The sequence below is a fragment of the Balaenoptera borealis genome (genome assembly GCF_965194805.1).
Source record: "Balaenoptera borealis genome assembly, chromosome: 18".
NCBI lineage: Eukaryota > Metazoa > Chordata > Mammalia > Artiodactyla > Balaenopteridae > Balaenoptera > Balaenoptera borealis.
Window position 1 is genome coordinate 77670523 of NC_138877.1, and position 19297 is coordinate 77689819.

The window sequence follows — 19297 nt, forward strand, 5'->3', positions numbered from 1 at the left end:
CATGGGGGACGTGCTGTGAGGTTGTTCTAAAGCTCCAGTTCACCTTTCTGGTCCCCTCTGGTATCCGTTTGAAAAATTTTTGAAAATGGGCAGAGATTTTAAAAAATCAGACACCAGTCAATTTGATGTCCAAATTGGGTCTAGTTTGTTGGAAGTTTTAAAGCTGACTTTCTTTAAAAGTTGACACGATCAGATTCTTAGACTAGTAAAAATCAATTTGCTACAATCTGTTACGGAAGCTATGACAACTTTCACTGAGACTATGAAAAGTCATTTTTGGGCAGGCTACCCATTTTCTCCCAGTAGTTCCTAGTGTTCTTTCAAAATTGTAATATGAAAACATGGGAAGACATAGATTAATATTTACTGTGAATTATTTATTCTGCTGAATAACTGGCAAAATAAACTTTTTAAAAACTTTACTAAAGTTAAAACATAAAGGCTCATATACTATATTTTCTGTAATAAAATTCTGAATAGAATATTAAGACTCATTATACCTAAGAATGTCTCCCCAAAGAACTTTAAAACTAAACTCCACTCTGCTGCCAGCTAATCCCCCATCTATTTTCCACTTATAGTGTCACAACATCAGAATATGAGAAGCCGTTCTAATAAGTTTTTCTTTTTTTTTTTAATTTGCAAAACCACGGATCAGGAATTATCTGAAATATACTTTTCAGAATCTAAGTTGTCACATCACCTTCAGGATGTTTTCTTTTTTGTTAATGCCATGTGACAATAAAAGATAACCACAATTTTTATATAAATAATATTTCTGTTAAAATTCTGATCTCAACTTAACTATTGTTAGTTTACAAGTAAATAGGTAGATATCATAAATTAGGGTAAGCAAAGCATGCAAATCTAAAGAATCTATATCTGAACTCCTAGATTAGCATTAAAACCAATCACCGCAACAAATACCTCAACAGTATGCCTCGAGTGGAGAAAGGAAGCCATACTGAACATTCAATGCCACAACTGTAAGGTTTTCGGAGAAGCACCTGTGGCAGTTTCAGCAGTTTCTATATGGAATGCTCCCCCTTTCTAGGATTACTTGAAAAAATCAAGTCAATTCGAATTACGTAGCTGTAAAACATTGACATGTGTAGTTTTTACAGATTCAGAATCTTCTGTGTGATTTAAAACGGGCAATGGTTCATAAAACAGGAAACTTAAATAATAAGGGATCACATATTTGCAGGCAACATTTTGATTAAAAATACATATACATACATGAGGTGCAGAAGCACATTTACTGAGCGTAAGCCATTGTCATGTGACCACCTTGACCAAGAGCTATTGCTCTAAAACACTGCCTTTTCAATTACTTCTAGTAATTTTTAGCATGAAGCCAATTTAATTATGTCAGTTATTTCAACAAAAGTTTAACAGTATGGACTAAAAACCATTAACTCACGATTCTGGTTACTTTAAAATTTGGTATGCTGTATCTCAAATACATTAGTAACTATTCCTAGATGGAAATAAGCAAATACATGGAATCATTAAAAAAAAAAAAAAAAAAAAGATAAAAATACATTACTAAATGTCCATTTGTACAGACAAAACATTACAAACATCTAAAATTTCTTCAGTAAAAGGAAAACGTGTATTTTTAACCCTTTGGTATCCAAACTCTTAAATACGTAATTATGAAGACTTTCTTAAATATATTCTTCAGGTAACAATAGGAAGAAACTATTTTTTAAAGTTTCTACTTGAATAAATTTGGTGCCAAGTTTTCAATTCAAGTTCAACATTACTGAGGATAGTTTTATGTTGCAACTGAAGCCCAGTTATGTTTGCATACATTAAAATATAACAGCATCATTCAGAGAGTCTGATGAAATATTTAACCTGCTCCCACTGTAATTTAGCAAAGGAAAAGACATTTGAATTTAGAAATCATTGGTTTTACTTGAAAGCACTATATAAAAGCAGTGCTTAAACAAATATTGAAACCTATGTATTATTCAAGCTGTCATGAAAAACAATCAAAATTCTAAACTGAATTTGTCAGCAACTCTAGAATACTGTCAGCCTGCCATCTATCTGCTCCTTTCCAGCAGGCAGAACTTCATCAGCTATCTCGGGAAGTAATTCCTCCACCTTGCCTGCAACAGGTTAATAAAAGGAAAAAAGAGCCAGAAAATTGCAAGATCAGACAAGACTGCTGTAGTGACAAGCAGGTCAGGGAGGGAACGCTAGGTCAGGACTGGAACGCACAGGACCCAAGATCAGAAACCACGAATCCAGAGTTACACTGCTAATAAATTTCATGGTTGGACTATTATTCTGAAGGGCAAACAGGTGAACAGATAAAAAGAAACCACAAACTTCAAACATGAATAAATGTCTAATGAAGTTTGCCAAGGGCAAAAGCTGCAAACCAACTTCCGACACTAATATTAAATATGCTCATCACATGATTTGCCCTAATGAAAATTTTGCTTCTAGACAGAGCTCTACGGGTAAGCAAATAAAGGTGGGTCATAAACATGGACCAAACTAAACCAACTCCATTTCAATTAAGAATTTTTAAAAGTTCAGCAAAATACTTTTTTCTGCAACATTCAAAAAAGTCTATTATGATCACATTTTAAGACTTTTGTTACTAAAGCCAACTGTGTCTATTTTCTAAATTAGGCAAGAAAGATTTTTTCAGAGTGCATCACTGAACTTGCTTATATAAGGTTATAGATGCTTCTCCAGCTATCTGATGATCATAGTTAAGTTCCTCTTGGGATGAAAATAATTAAGTTAAAATATATGTAACCCACTGGAAGATCTGGTTACCACAGAATCAACGGCTTCTACAGAAATGCTCTCCTACAGAAAGCTATGGGACTTTGTCACAACGTAATTAAACACTGGCACCTGGTATAATGTAGTATTAAAATGGACTAGCAAATTGGCCTTAGATGCAAGCAATTCTGAATCTCTAAATCCCACTAAATCCCTTTATTTCTACTCTGAGGCATTAAAAAAAAAATCTACTTTTATATCTGGTTGATATGGAAACATTCTCCACTACATCTCTCAAGAAAATAAAGACAAAAATAACCAAAATCAGTCAGTGCCAAAATGCTAAAAGGAAAGATAATTCAAGGCTAGAAATGTGTACTTCACAAAGTTGTTTGTAAAAGGTCTTTTAAAAAAATTTATATATATATATATATATATATATATATATATAAATTTTTCTTTTGTAAAAGTAAATGCCAACACATAAACATTCAGGATTGATCCCAATCTTTTGGAGTCAAGGAGGAAATGTTTGATTGAATCACCATGCAGGTTACATTCATCTTCCACTGGCATGACTAGAGCCCCCAAGTCACCTGAACAAAACAGTGCCCAGCTGGCCTGTGGGAACACAAATTGGCTCTCTTGCTTCTCCTCATTGGTCACATAAAAGGTGGTCTTAATTATCAGCAGACAGCAAATTTTCAAGAGTCCTTCTCTGAAATCACATTAAAACTTAATTTTATATTGTCACTTATTTGATCATCCAAAAGAAAAATAAGGCAACGACTTTTCCATGTTACTATATGTCCTTCTTCCAATCAAAAACCCTGTGTGTGTAGCAAGTAGCATTCAATCTTGGCCACAGTGAAGAACTGAACTGCCATATAAGCAAAGTTAAGGATGATGACAGTTTAACTTACTTAATGAAAACTCCCTACTTGAGAAAAAATGAGAGTGAGAAGCGTCTGTAGAGGTTTAGATCATTTAAAGTATACAAACATTTAGTCTGGTCACAGAACTGACAATCCTGTGTGTTTTTTTATTTTTAGATGTAAACAGTGGCAAATAACAATGACAATCATATAAGGAGAAACAAAACCTCACATGAAAAAGAAAACTTGGCACCAAAACTCAAGATGTAAAATAAGAGAAGAAAAAGAAAGTCCATCAACATACTCACGTGTGGTGCTAGAAAATGTGCTACGATGCACAGCAGCTGACATGCGTTATCTTACAGATGCAGCCTACATTGACAAGTAGGTTATGTAACAAACCATTCTAGCCACAGATGCCTGGTACGCTTGCCCTCACCATTATCTACCCCACGACCAAAAAAGCAGCAACTTCAGATTTTGGCCACTTTACGTAGCAAATATATAAAAAGCAAAGTAGGAATTAGCAACAAAATTATTAATTACCACCAAGTGTGATAAAATACTGATACAAGACAGCTTTTAATCTGGTCACATAAAAAGGAAAAATTTCCACTAACTCCTAAACACTATAGCATGTAATATTAAAATTAATAATCTGGCTCACTTTGAACTGGAAACAAAATAAGTTAACTTTAAGTAAGTAAATTAATTCTGTGCCCCTTGATGACCTTAAAAGAAAAAGGCATTTTATTTGCTAGGACTACACTTTACCACATGAGCAGCATAACAGGAAACAAATAAAAGAGATCTAAGTACCATAATTTGGGGGAATCAAACTATTATTTGTTGGTAGACTAAAAGTGTTAAACTATAAAAATGTGCAGAATAGATATTAAAAAGCAATGTACAATTTAGCTTACTGGCAAAACTGACATTTTATCTAGGTGTTAAAACTAAATAACCACATATACAATAGCAATAAATAATGATTACTTGTGCTCTATCTCCAGGCCAAAGACATATAATTTTAAAAATTGCTTTTGGCTAGGTGGCTCAGGCTAAATATTTCTTCCAAAAAATATCTGAAAGTTCAGTCAAGGGAAATCACCATATGCAGGGTCTTGAGGGAGTGGCTCTTATACTGAGAAGGAAAAACAAACTGGCACTCGAGGCCATGCTCAGTCACACTTGGTGGGAAAGAGACACTCGAGGGTCCTGTAACAAGGACAGAATTGTAAATAAAATGATCTCATTTTAAAAAGACACCTATTAAAAAAGGACATAGCGCAAGAAAGATATTTATTGGTTCAAAGGATTAAGCTATCCATTAAAGTGAATAAAACTAACATCTTAGTAATAAAATGCTCAGGACCAATTAGAGTATTGTTTAGAAAAATAAGTCACTGAAAAGATCAACTTCTAATTATTCATTATTTCAATAAATGACAATTAAGGAATCGAATCAATTATTTTACGACTCTGTATTTTATAATCAAAGCTTCTGTTATTAAAATTAAAGATTTAAGTTTTAAATCTAAAAAACAGCTAAGAAAACTGCATCTACAACTTTGCTTTAAAGCAATGCAATGAGAATCATCTTGATGTTTTCTAAACTGTGTAAAATATATTCATATTATCAATTGTTTTTACATTACCTTAAGTTATAACTACGTATGAAGTCACAAGGTTCCCTGCAATGTAACAGTTAACACAGGTCATATTTATAACACTAAATGGCTACATAAGTAAATGATCCAAGCCCAAACTAATGTCTAATCTTAACAATAATACTTAATGAAACAGAAGCTAAGATACTAAGAGCCTAATGATAGCCCTTGGTATCAGACAGGCCTTTCATTAACCTATATGGTTCTGCTGTCCAGGATCTGTTTTCAATATTTATTATAATACAGAGTCAAAACAATGAAGTGGAAACCAAAGGGTTAAACTAAGTCAGTTTTGTGGGTTTTATTTCTCCCAAAGTCTAAATTTTCACATTTCCAATTAGAATAAAGTGGTTTGTAATTAATTTTTATGAAATATTCAAGACACTCAAGGTAAAACAAAAAAGCTGATATTATCATAGTTATTTTGGTTATTACAGCTCTATAGCTTACACTCAATATTTAAGGGTGAAAACCGCATCCATTTTGTTAATGCTGTGAACTGCAGAAGAAAAATTTTTACAATGAATCTTTAAGAGAAAGTTAATACAAATGAATTAAATACTGAAATAAATGTATAATGCCATGGCTAGCTAATGATTTGCATACAAGATCACATTTTAAAATTAATACACTTAAATGTTAATACTGTTCTCTCAAGCTAGAAATAAGCCAGTTGATGTAAACTGGGCTAAAACAAGGATATTCCAAAATAATGCCATCAGTATCAAAAACTCAGAGTGAGTTTTTAAGTCTTTAATGTGTACAGTTCCATTTTACAAGGAATTATAAAATCATTAAAGAATCATAATAGGTTTTAAAACATAAGATGTTCTCATATCTGCTAAAAGATGAGGAAACCATCTTTTTAGCAAAATTAAGAAAAGCTAACTGTCTGCAGGAATTTTTTTGAGCCAGAGAGGCCTGAAAAGATATTCTAATCCAATTCGAGGCACTCATTCTGAAATTAAAACTTGGCAAAGTTTGAAGACTTGCCCACAGTGACACAACTAGTTAATGGTAAAGTCAACAATGCCAGGCTCCAAATTTAATGAGTTAACTGTTCTTTCCACCCTAATATGCTCTCTCTCTCCCGGCAAGAACGCTGAGGCTGCTGGGATTCAGCCCCTTCTGCTAGTGGTCAACTCAACTCACACAGCAACTTGCTCACTAACGCCAACTGATCTAAAAAGCAAAACTCTACTACCAATATTGAAAACAAAGCTCAGCACTTTTGCTTGCTCTAAGTCCTGTCTCTAAACACGACACCCCTGACCACGTCTTTGGTTGGCAAGAATAAACGAAGATGCTTACTCGGCATGAGCCCCGTTAGCCACCAGGGCACTAATGCAGTCCAGGCTCCCAGAGCGAGCCGCCTTGTGAATAGGAGTCTCGCCCTCACAGTCCTGAAACGACAAAAAGGAAAGCATTGAGACCCATACAAGACTTCCACGTGCTAAAGTAATTAACAAAGGCCATGTGCCATCTCACTCCTCTGAAATAGAGTAAGGTGAGCCAAATTTGAAGCAGAACACAAAGAAATGTAGATGTGAAGAGAAAATAAAAGCAGACCAAGGAAGGAGCAGGTTCTCCTGAATTCTTAGGTCAAGAACAAAAAAATCATGGGGCCTCTCCAACCATGACAGCACGTACACTCTAGGTAGCAATTTAGAAATAATTTTTATGATGGAACACAGCACAGATGCATATAACACCCCAATTATCCTCAGACAGAAAAATAGTAATCAAGGCCTAATAGCTAACGTCTGGTCTAGTCGACCTACGTCCATCTACGGCCACCCCAGGAGAGCCTGAGTCGAGACACGCCAGTGCCTCCCCTGGATTTTTTATCTCGAGCCTGAATTAGGACTATACTTTAGACAAGACAGCTAAGGTTAAAGGGTCAAGAAAAAATTGGGAAGGGAGAACATAGGGTCAAACACAGGCGGCTCTGTATACAACTCAGGCTGTCTGTGATGGGGGATTTTGTTCAAGGACTTTTAGAAAGGATGCATTAGAACCTGACTGACCCTTCAGGAAACAATGTTGAAGGAGGCACAGGAAATGAGCAGACTCGGGGAAATGACTCTGAAGATTCATACGGGAATCAGAAAAAAAAAAAAAAAAAAAAAAAAAAAAGAATTACTTTACACTGTATGAATGGACCAAAAAAAAAAGTGAAACACAGTTTCATTCATAGGCTCTCAGGTAAAAAAATGTAAAGGAAGATACAGCGATTAAGAGAAGGAAGTTGTTTCCATTAGAAAACCTGATTTAGGACTTTCTGCCTCAGAAGTGCCAACTGACTAAGCAGCAACAGTTCCTGAATCCCTCACATCCCATCACCACTGAACGCGAACTTGGCAGTAGAGAACTGCGCATAGTTAAGGGATAAAGAGGTAAAGCAGGAGTGGGCAATGGCGTACAGTGCATGGCACTTGGAAACATGAACTCACGGGGGGAAAACTGGGGTGAGGACTGAACTAGAAAGAAGGAGCGGTAGAGCATCTCACAGAAAAATGTAATATGAAAGACTCAACTGCTTACTGGAGGGAAAAGTCAGGTATAAGCTCAAAAGTGATGTAAAGTTCCAAACAGGACAGTCCCAATTTTGAAGAAAGAAACAAAATCATGAGGCTATACAGGGAAGTATCCAGTGAAATCAGACTTAAAAAACAAAACAAAAACCTTCCCTATTGTCTGAAAAGGGGAGGGAAGGGAGAGAGGAGGTACATAATAAGGACAAATAAAAATTACGTACACGTATTGCCAGGAAAAGTAGAACTAAGATTTAGGTGAGATTCTGCCATACCCCACAAAAACTCAAGAAAACCAAAAAGGATTTTAAAAGCTATCTTTGGTACAAGAGGAAAAAGGTTTTCTATACTATTTTGAGAACAGGGTGGGATAGCAATAGATGCCAGAGAAAAAAGCAAAACTACCCTGCTCCTGTTTAGCGTTATACGAGGAGACTACTTAAGCTGGGAAGGGCAGAATAAACACTATTTAAAGAAAACTGCAACCAAGAGAATGAGAGTAAAGAGCCATTTTAAGGTTACTCACATCTCAAGTTCAGACCAGTCATATTTCAAAAATACCAAAGAGTCTGTAATATGATTCTAGAACTACTGCTGGCAAACTCTGAGTCATAAAGGACAGTGGGAGAGGTGCCAGAAATCTGAAGACGGACAAGTCACCTTGAATTTTAATTAAGAAAATCTTACTTCTAATCTAGTTACAAGAAACTAAAGGCAATATCAAATGCCAGCACCATTCTAGAAGGGATATTAAAGAGATGACTTACAAAAAGTGACACCCATGGGTAGCCACTATGGACTTACAAAAATAAACCACTTAAAAACTAACTTCACTTCCTCTTTGGGTAAACTTAGAACGCTGAGCCTCCAGACAGCACATCTGAGCTTCAGTAACCCCTCATGCCAACCTTAGACATGGCACAGCAAGTCTCTATTAAACTTGAGGAAAAGGAACTTAGAATGGTTAGAAACTAACATGCCAAAAGAAGAAAAGGTATGCTAAGGTTCAAAAAATTACAGGCACACGAAGAATAAGAAAAACCTGCATCTAGTTGTATAAGTTTATGTGGGAAATGAGAAAAACTGTCTACCTTGAGATGAGCCAACAGAAAGCCTACCGGGGCCTCAGGGTCACTGGGTGCCTGTCGCAGCAGCCCAAACCGACAGCCGAGACTCGGACGGGCCGAAGCTTCGCACGTGAGACCACAGCCAACCAAGGCCCTTCTGGGAGCAGGGCCGAGACACTTAAGAAACCCAAGCGACACCCTCGTACATGGGAGGACGTGGGGATGCTGAGCCAGGTGGGCTGTTTAAACGCAAGAGGAGAGCTGTAAGGAGGGCAGGATCTGGGGACTCTTGCCCTGGGAGCAGAGCTGAGGAGGGATTCCCACGTAGTGCTGTCTAGAGCAGCCGGGGGGGGGGGGGGGGGGGCGGGGAAGGAGGAGAGTCTCAAACCTTTTCTCTGTGGGAAATACTGAGCTGCTATAAATCATTACATGAAAAGGGGGCTTCTGGGTTTAAAAAGATTTGAAAAGCAGCGTTAGACAATTTCTTTAGATCTCTCTAAATGTTATGTAACAATTTAATGAAAATCATCATATAGAAAATTTATACTTAAAACTCCACATGAATACTAATATTAATTACTGCTATTCATGGGCTATCCGTATTTTATTGACAGGGAGATTGAGTTACAACCAGTAAACCACGTGCCCAAGGCCAGAGAGATGAGGAAGCAGGGTGTGCCCTTTCTACCAGGAGAAAAGGGGGGCGGGGGGGGGAGAATCCACGAGCAGGAAGGAGACTAGTGGGGACAGGCGACGCCTAGCACCACAATGGAACACAGTCGCCCACTTGTAACTCCTGAATTCACGGACCAAAGCAACAACGCAGTAGAGGAGCACGCGTGAAAGAAGAAGAGTGGAGGGCAGCAGGGGACCCAAAGAGCTGTCCCACATCCAGCTTCCAGCTTAGTAACAGGAACAGGCCTAAGATCCAGGGTTCTCCCCATGCGCCCTTCCCACCCAGTCTCTTAAAGAGAACAAACTGCCCCCTTATCCCTCACCCCCTCCCCTTTCTCACTGACCCTCGTTTCAAACCACTGCTGAAACACCTTTCCTCAATTCGGTGTCCAGGCGTCACTGCCTACAGGACACCTGGCTACCTCTCTGCGTCTCATCATCACCTCCAACCCGCAGCTGAAGCGACAACTCGTGCTGGTCAACCTGCTAACGCTAACTGAACCACACACATGACTGCAGAGGACTCAACTGCCGTTCTCTTGCTGGGAACAGATGTGTTCTCACCATTATCTGTGGAAATGGAGCTAAGGCAGCTGTGAGCAGAGGAGCCAGGAAACCTAGGCTCAAGGCCAGGCTCCTTCAGTCACCAGCTGTGACCTTGGGCAACTCACTGTGGATCACAGTAAGTCACATAACAGGCGAAAGCACTCTGAACACAAGGCATTGCTATGTGACGGGCCAATTACCCACAAATAACTTCATAAACCTAAGTTCCAGTTAGCCCACAGGTAAAGATATCAAACTCTAATTAACGCCTCAATTTAAAACTCAACACCACGTAATTAGAACTGGAAGAAGAAAACAAAAACCAACCACGTCCATCACGGGCACTCCCTTACCGGTTTGTTAATGCTGGCTCCTGCTTGGATCAACCAGACGAGGCACTGAGGATGTCCCCCAAAGGCGGCGATGTGGGCCGGGGTCTGTGCGTAACGGGTGGTGGAGACATCCAGTGTGGCTCCAGCTCTCACTAACTGTATTAAGCACTCCAACTTGGAGAACGGCAGGAGGGGGGATGAAACAGGCATAAACGTCAGTACACTATTAAGCGTTACACAGATATTCTAAATTCTGTAATGGAGATGAGTGGCATTTTTTGTTAAACTTTTTTTCTGTTTAAGAAAACAAAGTTAAGTCATTCCTTCCCAGTATCATACAAATTTTAAAAGGCTTATTTAAAGGAACATTTTCCCTCGTCCTTGTAAAAGAAAGTTGGTACACAGGAACAGGAAATCGAAACAATGGACACTATACAAGTTTAAATATTTTGTTTTTCCTACAACTGAAAAACCCCAAATCAATATAATACTGTAAATCAACTATACCTCAGTGTTTAAAAAAGCCAAAGTCAGAAAAGACTAGATTGCATATTCACAGACTTTTGTCAGAACTGAGCTTTGCCACTCGCACGCGCTATTCTAAAGAAGAAAAACGTTACAGCGATTGGTCGGTCAACCCTTCACGGTCAAAGACCGTTTTCTGCAGCCTGCACTGGCCGCGCTGGCTGAATACTCGGTCGAGGCCCAGCTCCAGGTTAGCTCCTTAGGGAAAAGACGCGTGGAGCAGGTGAGAGGGCAGCGCTCCGTCTTCTCACACTGTTTGTACAGAACGCCCCCCCCATCAAAGATAAAAAGGCCTAGAGCACAGCTGAGCTGTGCCCCTAGCAGGTGACTAAAACAAAAAGCCACAGGAGGCAGGACAAGACTTTGCAGCCAGGCATCGGTGTCATACTCGCTTCTGGAAGAAGAACCAGCGCACTCCACAAATATTTAGCAAGTGCCTCCCGTGTGCCAAGCACGGCGGGAGCAGGCCTGCTGTCCTCAGAGGTTTACACTGCTCCGCCCAGCGTGTCCTCGGGTCCCGTTTCCCTCCCGAAGCACAATGCAGCTAGCAAAGAAAAAGCTCTCAGTGCCACCAGTTCTCCTCCTGAGAACAGACCTCAAGCGAAGAGCAGCTACACGCGGGTCTCACCCCGTGTCTCTTACCCGCTTCCAGCAATGTAAGCCCTTCCCTGTAAAGGACAGATCACTGCCATCAACGGTTGTGCGAGGTGAACACTCACAGGTGGTGGCACACTGATTTTTAACACATGACCTGTCTTCCAGGAGTCTGAATCTGAGGGTAATGGCTGATAAAGAGGTACCACTTTGATATATTTTTATCTATCGCCTTTATCAATGCACTGAGCGAACAATGCCGGCCAATACCAGTGATAAGAGGAGCAGGTCTGGAGCCCAACAAAACGAAACAAGGATGAAAACCGCCTGGTGCGCCAGAAGCGGTCAGCCTTCACATCACCTGAGAGCTCGCTGCACGTCAAGTCTGCTACCTGTGGGCTGGATGTGGAAAACCCGGTTTGGAATTCTGTAAAGATGCCGTTCAATAGAACAGCTCGTAGAGGCAAGGCGTAATCAGAGCTCCTGAATAACGGTCAGTCCTCTGGGAGCGGACAAGCCTCATCAACAGGTCAGGACCCGGTGCGGAGCGGCCCGCCTCTAGGAACGCGGCCTGAGGGCTGGGAGGGGTTCACCGCACGCGCCACGCCCGCCCGGCTGCCTCGCGCGCGGGCTGAGCACAGCGAACGCGTCCGGGCACACAGACGGAGGGAAGCTGCGGGCAGGGCGCGGGGGGACAGGTCAGGGGTGCGGCCCGGACGGCCTTTTCGCACACACTCAACGTTACTTTCTGCGGCCCCTTCTGTATCCAAGACTCTGCGGTCACTGTGATTAAAGACAACTGAAAACCCCGAAGTAAATGCCTCTGGCTGCAGCTTTTGGTCTAAGAGGTTCACCTGCCGCTCGCGTTCTACGGAAGCAGAGACTCCGTGAACTCTTACCGTGAAATACACAGGCGTGAAATCGACCGCCCTAAGCGCTTACGGCTACTGTTAATCCCCAGAGATGCCCGAAGCAGCCTCGGACTGGGAGACAGTCTGAGTAACCACTTGTAACGAGGCCATTTCACAGGACGCACCGGGTGGTCCTACTGGGCGTCCGTCTCAACCGGGGTTGGGAGGATCGGAATCCCGAGGGGAGCCGTCTCCCAGAAAGCTGTGCCTCTGCCTCTTACAAGGGCGCCTGTCCCCAAAGCACAAAGGCACAAGCGATGCTGGGAAGCAACGCTTTGAGCGTTGCCTGCAGCTTACGGTACAAGTGCACAAGGCGCCCTCGGCGGGGAGATCACCCCCCAGCCTGGGGAAGCCTGCGTTCACGGGCAGAGGGCGAAGGGCGGGAAGGAGGGCGCTTTCCCCAGGGCGCTCGCTCTCGGCGCCGGTACCCGAGGGCAGCAGCGCTGCGGGGCGCGCCGCGGGCTGTCGCCCAGCCCCGGCCTCAGCCCTGCCGCCACGGCTCCCCCGCTCCCTTCGCTAACGTAAACCTGCTTCCCTCTGCGAGCGCGCTCGGCCCCTGCGTCCCCGCAGTTCTCCCTGCACTGCGAACGCAGCACCTCGAGCAACGCGAAGCGGCTGCGTCAGGTGCAAGAAGGTAACTAACCACAACACAACAATTTCACCCCAAGCCGGGAACACGTTTCACCATCATCCTGCCTGTGTCTCCGCAAAACCGTTTCCTGACTTCAACCCAACCCCACCCTGTCAGGGCGAAACGTCTCCAGAAGGCCCCGAACGGGGGTCTCCGCGTCTTCGTCACGAAAGCCACTCTCGACAACAGCACCGCGCACCTGCCTCTGCGGCCACCTCTCCCGGCACACAACCCCCTTTCCCGCACCGATGAGGAAGACGCCGCCGCAGCTCTTCAGAATTCAGAGCAGCACGCTGCCCTTCCGATCTCGTGACACTTCGGACACCACAGGTGTGCCTAAGCCGGGCGAGCCGAGTCCCAAGCGCCCGGACGACGTTCCACACGGAGGCCCCCAGCAGCTCGGTCCGAGCGTCACCTTCCCCCGACCCAGCCGTCGGGGGGCCCCGACGGGCTGACCACGGAAACCCTCTAACGCGACCTTCGGGCCGCGGCGGCCTCCCGCCCGGGCGTCCCCGTCGGAGGCGCGTCAGGAGGCCCCGCGGCCTTCCTCACAGAGGTTTTCCTCAGAGAGGCTCCGGACTCTCGCGCGCCGCCCCGGGGACCGCGTCTCCGCACCTCGACCCGAGCCGGCCGCCGCGGGAGGCTCGGCCCTCAGCACCGCCGGCGGCCAGGAACCCTCACCCGCCCGGGCGGCGCCTCCGGGAAGCCGCCCGCGTTCGAAGCTAGCGCCGCCGCACATGCGCCCCGGGCCCCTCCGGGCGCCGCCGCCGCCGCCGGGCCCGCTTCCGCCCGCGCTCCCGGCACTCCCCGCGCGCCCCTCGGGGCCCAGACCGCCCGCGCCGCCGCACATGCGCCCCGGCCCCTCGGGGCGCCTTGGCGGCCGACCCCGCTGGCGCCCCGCGTTCCCGACACGCCCCGCGCCCCCCACGCCTCGGCCCCCGCCTTCTCCGACCCCCCAAGGCAAAACCGCGGAAGATGGCGCCTTAAAGCGCCCGCGCCCACCTTGCCAAAGTGCGCGGCCCAGTGCACGGGCGTCCAGCCGTAGAAGGAGTCCTCGGCGGCCAGATGGGCGCGCGGCGTGTGCTGCAGCAGCGAGCAGAGCGCGGCCAGGTCCCCGTCGCGGCAGGCGCGGTGCAGCGGGAAGCGGAGCGACAGCAGCTCCTCGCTGGAGAAGCCCGCCTCCACGCCCGCGCCCGCTCCCGCCGCCGACATGGTCCGTCACCGGAGAGCGCGGGCTGGCGAGCAGAGAAGACGCGCCAGTGAGGACCCGAGAGGCCGCCGCCGCCGTCCGAGCACAAAGGAGCGAGGGCAACACCACCGCCGCGTCCCGCCGGCTGCCGAGCAGAGCGCGCACAGGGGCGGGGCGGGGCGGGGCCTGCGGCGCCAGGACTGGGCCTGGCGCCGGGAGACGCCGGGCCAGGAGGCGGGGCCTGGACCGTCGGGGGCGGAGGCCGGGGGCCGTGGGGCGGGGCCTACTCCTGGAGCGGCGGGGAGGGGGAAGGGGGCGGGGCCAGGAGCAGGGGGCGGGGCAGGGCGTGGTGAAGGGCAGGGGACGGTGCCAGGCCACTCCCGGGGCCCTGCAGGCGGCGTGGGCTCTGCGCCGCGCCTCCTGTCCAGACCCCAGGCCCGACAGTGTCCCGACCCCCGTTGATGAAAAGCTCCGGGAGGCGCAGGTTTGGGGTTTGGGCCCGGCCCTCTGAGGTTTTGGCGGCGCAGCTCTAATTCGCTCAATTAATCAGGCGGGGCGTCTGCGGGGACCTGAGGGCAGTTCCCGCGCTTTCTGTCCTGCTTGTCTGGCGAGGTGGGCCGCACGTTTTCGAGAACCCATGGCAAAAACACTGAGAAACATGGCAGCATGCAAGGAAATACTAAATTCTCTTTCAATGATCGAGGATCACAGATTTTTTTAAAGATATTCTTTTTTGATTATGAGTAATACGTCAAAATCATCAGTAATTTCACTGTTAAGGGATAACCACTATTAACATTTATGGCTATTTCCTTACAGTACTTTTGTAACCTTATGGTCTGTTTCACTTGTATATATTCGTTTTCCTTGTGTATATTGCTTTCCTTTTTTCTTCTACAAAATTCTAAATCACTGTAATTCGGCTTTAAGTAGGTAACCAGATGTCTGGGAAGATATTGATGCATACGGTAGCACATTGCAGCATTAGTTAATAAAACAAGAAATTAGAAACCTAACGCCTAGCAAAGGGAAATTGTTAATTTATGGTATAAATATGCAACACGGTCATCCAAGCATCACACAACAAACGTGGGTTGAGTACAATAGTGGATGAAACGCTGGGAAATGCTCCAGACACAGCAAAGGAGACAACATAGCAGGGATCTCACCTTAGTGAGCAAGTACTCATGGATGGGAAGTGTGAACGAGACTTAGAATCTGTCTCCCATCAGTTAGATGAGGCAAGAAAGGAAATTTCAGTAATTCGAGCAATACTTTTTTGTTTGGACCAAAAAGGTAGAAGTATGCTATAAACCCATTTCGAGCTTGGTCCACTCCAGAATTCAATTATTTTTCTTTGTAAACACCATGACGCTTTTAATCTAATTATCTCTTTAAGATGTATACCTGGGACTTCCCTGGTGGAGCAAGTGGTTAAGAATCCGCCTGCCAATGCGGGGGACATGGGCCCGAGCCCTGGTTGGGGAAGATCCCACATGCTGCAGAGCAACTAAGCCTGTGCACCACAATTACCGAAGCCTGTGCACCCTAGAGCCCGTGCGCCGCAACTACTGAGCCTGCATGCTGCAACTATTGAAGCACCGGCACCTAGAGCCCACGCTTGGCAAGGAGAAGGCACCGCAATGAGAAGCCCGCGCACTGCAACGAAGAGTAAGTAGCTCCCGCTCACCACAACTATAGAGAAAGCCTGCGCACAGCAACGAAGACCCAACACAGCCCCCCCAAAATTTTTTTTAATAATAAATAAATAAATAAAATTTAAAAATTAAGAAAAAAAGATATATACCTGGGCGATGACTTCCACCCTTCCTAGGAAAGAGGCAGCCCATTTTGCAGAAGGACATAAGCACACCTTGTCATCCGTAATAATGAGAGGGGAGTAATCTTCCTTACCCTACCTTCTGCGAATGATGAAGCCAAGGCAGAGATAGGCCAAGGAACTTGCTCAGGGACAAGCTGCCTGCCTGTGGCAGAGCTTAGAATAATATCCAGACCAGTTTCCAACCCACAGTTAGACTTTTTTTAACCTTGATATTTATTTTGCATAGAGTCCTAAGGCCTCGGAAAACAAAGCAGGTTACAGTGATAGGGTGCTTAGAGTTCGTCCTTCCTCAGCTAAGATGACTTTCCAGTTTCTCGGGGCTACTCGGACCATATACATATTGAAGTAGCTGTCTAGAAATAGATTAATATGATGATGGACCCCTAAAATATGCTGCATGGTAATTGTGGGTATGAGACTGATAAAGCACAGTCTAGGGAGTACTGCTAAAGTCAACAGTCCAATTGCTTGGTCCCAGGTTTTGTCCAACTCTTACAATCATTACTAATTACAGATTTTTCTTTAGGACTGTTGTTTTTAAAAAGCTCTAGGGAAAAAGAGTGCCTTCATGACTCACATCCTTTTTTTTTTTTTTTTTAATTTATTTATTTTTGGCTGTGTTGGGTCTTCGTTTCTGCGAGGGCTTTCTCTAGTTGCGGCAAGCGGGGGCCACTCTTCATCGCGGTGCGCGGGCCTCTCACTATCGTGGCCTCTCTTGTTGCGGAGCACAGGCTCCAGATGCGCAAGCTCAGTAGTTGTGGCTCACGGGCCCAGTTGCTCCGCGGCATGTGGGATCTTCCCAGACCAGGGCTCGAACCCATGTCCCCTGCATTGGCAGGCAGATTCTCAACCACTGCGCCACCAGGGAAGCCCACATCCTTTGTTTTTTATTTGATAAAGCAACCATAAATAAATGACAAAGATTCTCTCCTTGACCGAACTCTACTCAGGATCCCCTGAATTTCAACGAGGCCTCAACTTTTGGACTTGAGTGTTCATCTCAGCATTGTCCAATTCTAGCAAGAATCCTGCCAAGTTGGTTTGGCTAGAATCCCCTGGCCCCCATCTCTGATAACCCTCCAAATCTAATTGGGTTCTTCGCCCTCCCACTACCCCCAGATGACCGCTCACCCTGGCTTGCCTTCAGCAAGAGTCCTCTTAGGTCGGTTTAGCCAGAACCCCGGATGTTTAGTTGACCCTGATGGCTCCTCTTAGTAACTCTCCATCCACCGACACCCACCCTGCTCCTTGGCTCTGAGTTCCCGCTTGCCCATGTGGCATTCAGAGTTCAGTCTGAGCTCTTTCCTCGACTGCAAGAAAAAAACAAGGTCTCACCAGTCCCATTGCAGGGGTCCCTACACCCATATGAAGGCCCCCCCCCGTTGGATCAAGTCTGCCTTTCCATGCTTTAACAAGTGTCTTTGAATAATGTCTTCTTTAACAGCTTGAAATAATTTTTTTCTTTAACATAAGCAAACTTGGGTATTTGAAGATATGATTCAAATACATGATGGAAAAGAGAAGGATTCAAAACTCAATATATGTATTAGAAACAAAACCCAACTCAAGCCTGCCTTTATGATTGGCATTGTGTTTTCCAAAAAAGGATTGTGTGGTGAGGAATTGCTCACATAGGCAGCACTCAGTGGAAGGAAGCTCCCGTGGGAAACGCACAGAGGGGTCCACACACTTGGTAGATGGCGGCGGGACTCTTCTGAGCGCTGCTGTCACCCTAGGAACGGGTCACGGTGAACAGTGTGTCATGGGAGAAGAGAATGGAGAGCAAGGCAGGCCCGCGCTGTCTGCCACAGCTGGAGCTTCCGTAATTCCTGGAAGTGCCAGCCAGTGAGGGCTTTGCTGTGTTGGGTGAGGGAGGGGCGGGGCGCAGAGGGAGAACCAGCTGGTGGGCGTGCAGCTCGCTGGGGCGGGGAGGAGGGTCCACTCTGATGGCGCCCTCAGCCTGGCCTAAAAGCGGGACCAGAGCCCAACTGTTCTGTTCTCTCTGCTGCCCCTTCTCCCCGCCCCTCCATCTCCCACCACGCTGCCGGATCCATCTGTGAAGAAGGCAAATCTGCTAAAATTGGACGTGAGAGTCTGGGTCCACTTGGGCTACCGTCAAAAGTACTGCAGACCGGATGGCTCAAACAACAGACACGTGTTTCTCCCAGCTCTGGAAGTCCGTGGTCAGGGGGCCAGCTCTGTGGGTTCCGGGGAGGCCTGTCCTCCTAGATCACAGTTGCCTTCTCTTGTCCTCACGCTGTGGACAGGGGGCCCCGTTAAACCCTCAGTACAAATTTGCTGAGTGATGATGTGCAATGCACGCTAGACTCAGATCCGTTGGCCACTGCTTTTCAGAAAGAGAGACACGCCCTGGACCAGGGATCTTGGCTATAACCAACATTAAGGTTCTGGAATCTTACTGCTTGTCCTGTCTTACTTATATCTTGTTAGAAAAGTGATTAGCACAAACGTTCTTAAAATGAAATAGAAACAGAAGGTCTGTGCTCCCTTTAGAAGCAGACTGTGAAAGCAGAACCATGGGGACGGAAGGTGAAGGTTTGCAGAAGGGAAAGGAAACAGCGGGCTGGCCGGCCGGCGCCCAGAGATGGGGGCAGCGGGGTTGGGCTGCTCCTGAGCAGGGTCCTGCTGGCCACTGAGGATGACCGCACGCGCCTCCTGACCCCTTGACCTTTAACTTGGCAACCACACAGTCTGTTAAAATGTTTTAGCTGATTCCTTAACTTCCCAGTGTTATCACTGGAGAGAAAAGCCCCAGCGAGTCATGACTAGTATTAAACATGCCCGGCTGGCCCCGTGGGCGGGGTTGGTGGCCCCTCCGTGGAGCAGGTTGGGAAGTCCCTGCCTGGCCACCCTGAGGCCGGCCTTCCAGGTAGAACCACAGTCTTTGGGCGGAAGCTGCTGACAGCTGCTCGCTGGACCAGACCCAGGCACCTGGTGCGATGGGTGTTTGTCACTCCTTCCTCGCCCATCCTGACACTCCCACTGTTGGATTTATTCTTTAAGAATGTTCCAGAAACAAGAGCATGTAGCCAGACAGGAATCTCTGTTACCGAGGAGAGTATAATCCTAGCCCCCTGAGGAAATAACAGGAGTTAGGCTGTCAAATTAAAAGCACTCTTGCCCAGGAGGCCCG

General features: G+C 45.8%; 1 protein-coding gene across 1 annotated transcript in view; it reads right to left on the reverse strand.

Annotated features, from left to right (window-relative positions):
* Positions 1-14528, reverse strand: part of ANKRD10 (ankyrin repeat domain 10) — a 33090-nt gene extending 18562 nt beyond the window's left edge. Inside the window, exons 1-3 of the mRNA XM_082365806.1 lie at positions 14114-14528; positions 10472-10624; positions 6608-6699 (exon numbers count right to left, since the gene is read on the reverse strand). Of these exons, the coding sequence (XP_082221932.1) occupies positions 6608-6699; positions 10472-10624; positions 14114-14323 (455 nt within the window). The 5' untranslated portion in view covers positions 14324-14528. The remainder of the gene's footprint in view (positions 1-6607; positions 6700-10471; positions 10625-14113) is intronic.
* Between the last annotated feature and the right edge of the window lie 4769 nt (positions 14529-19297).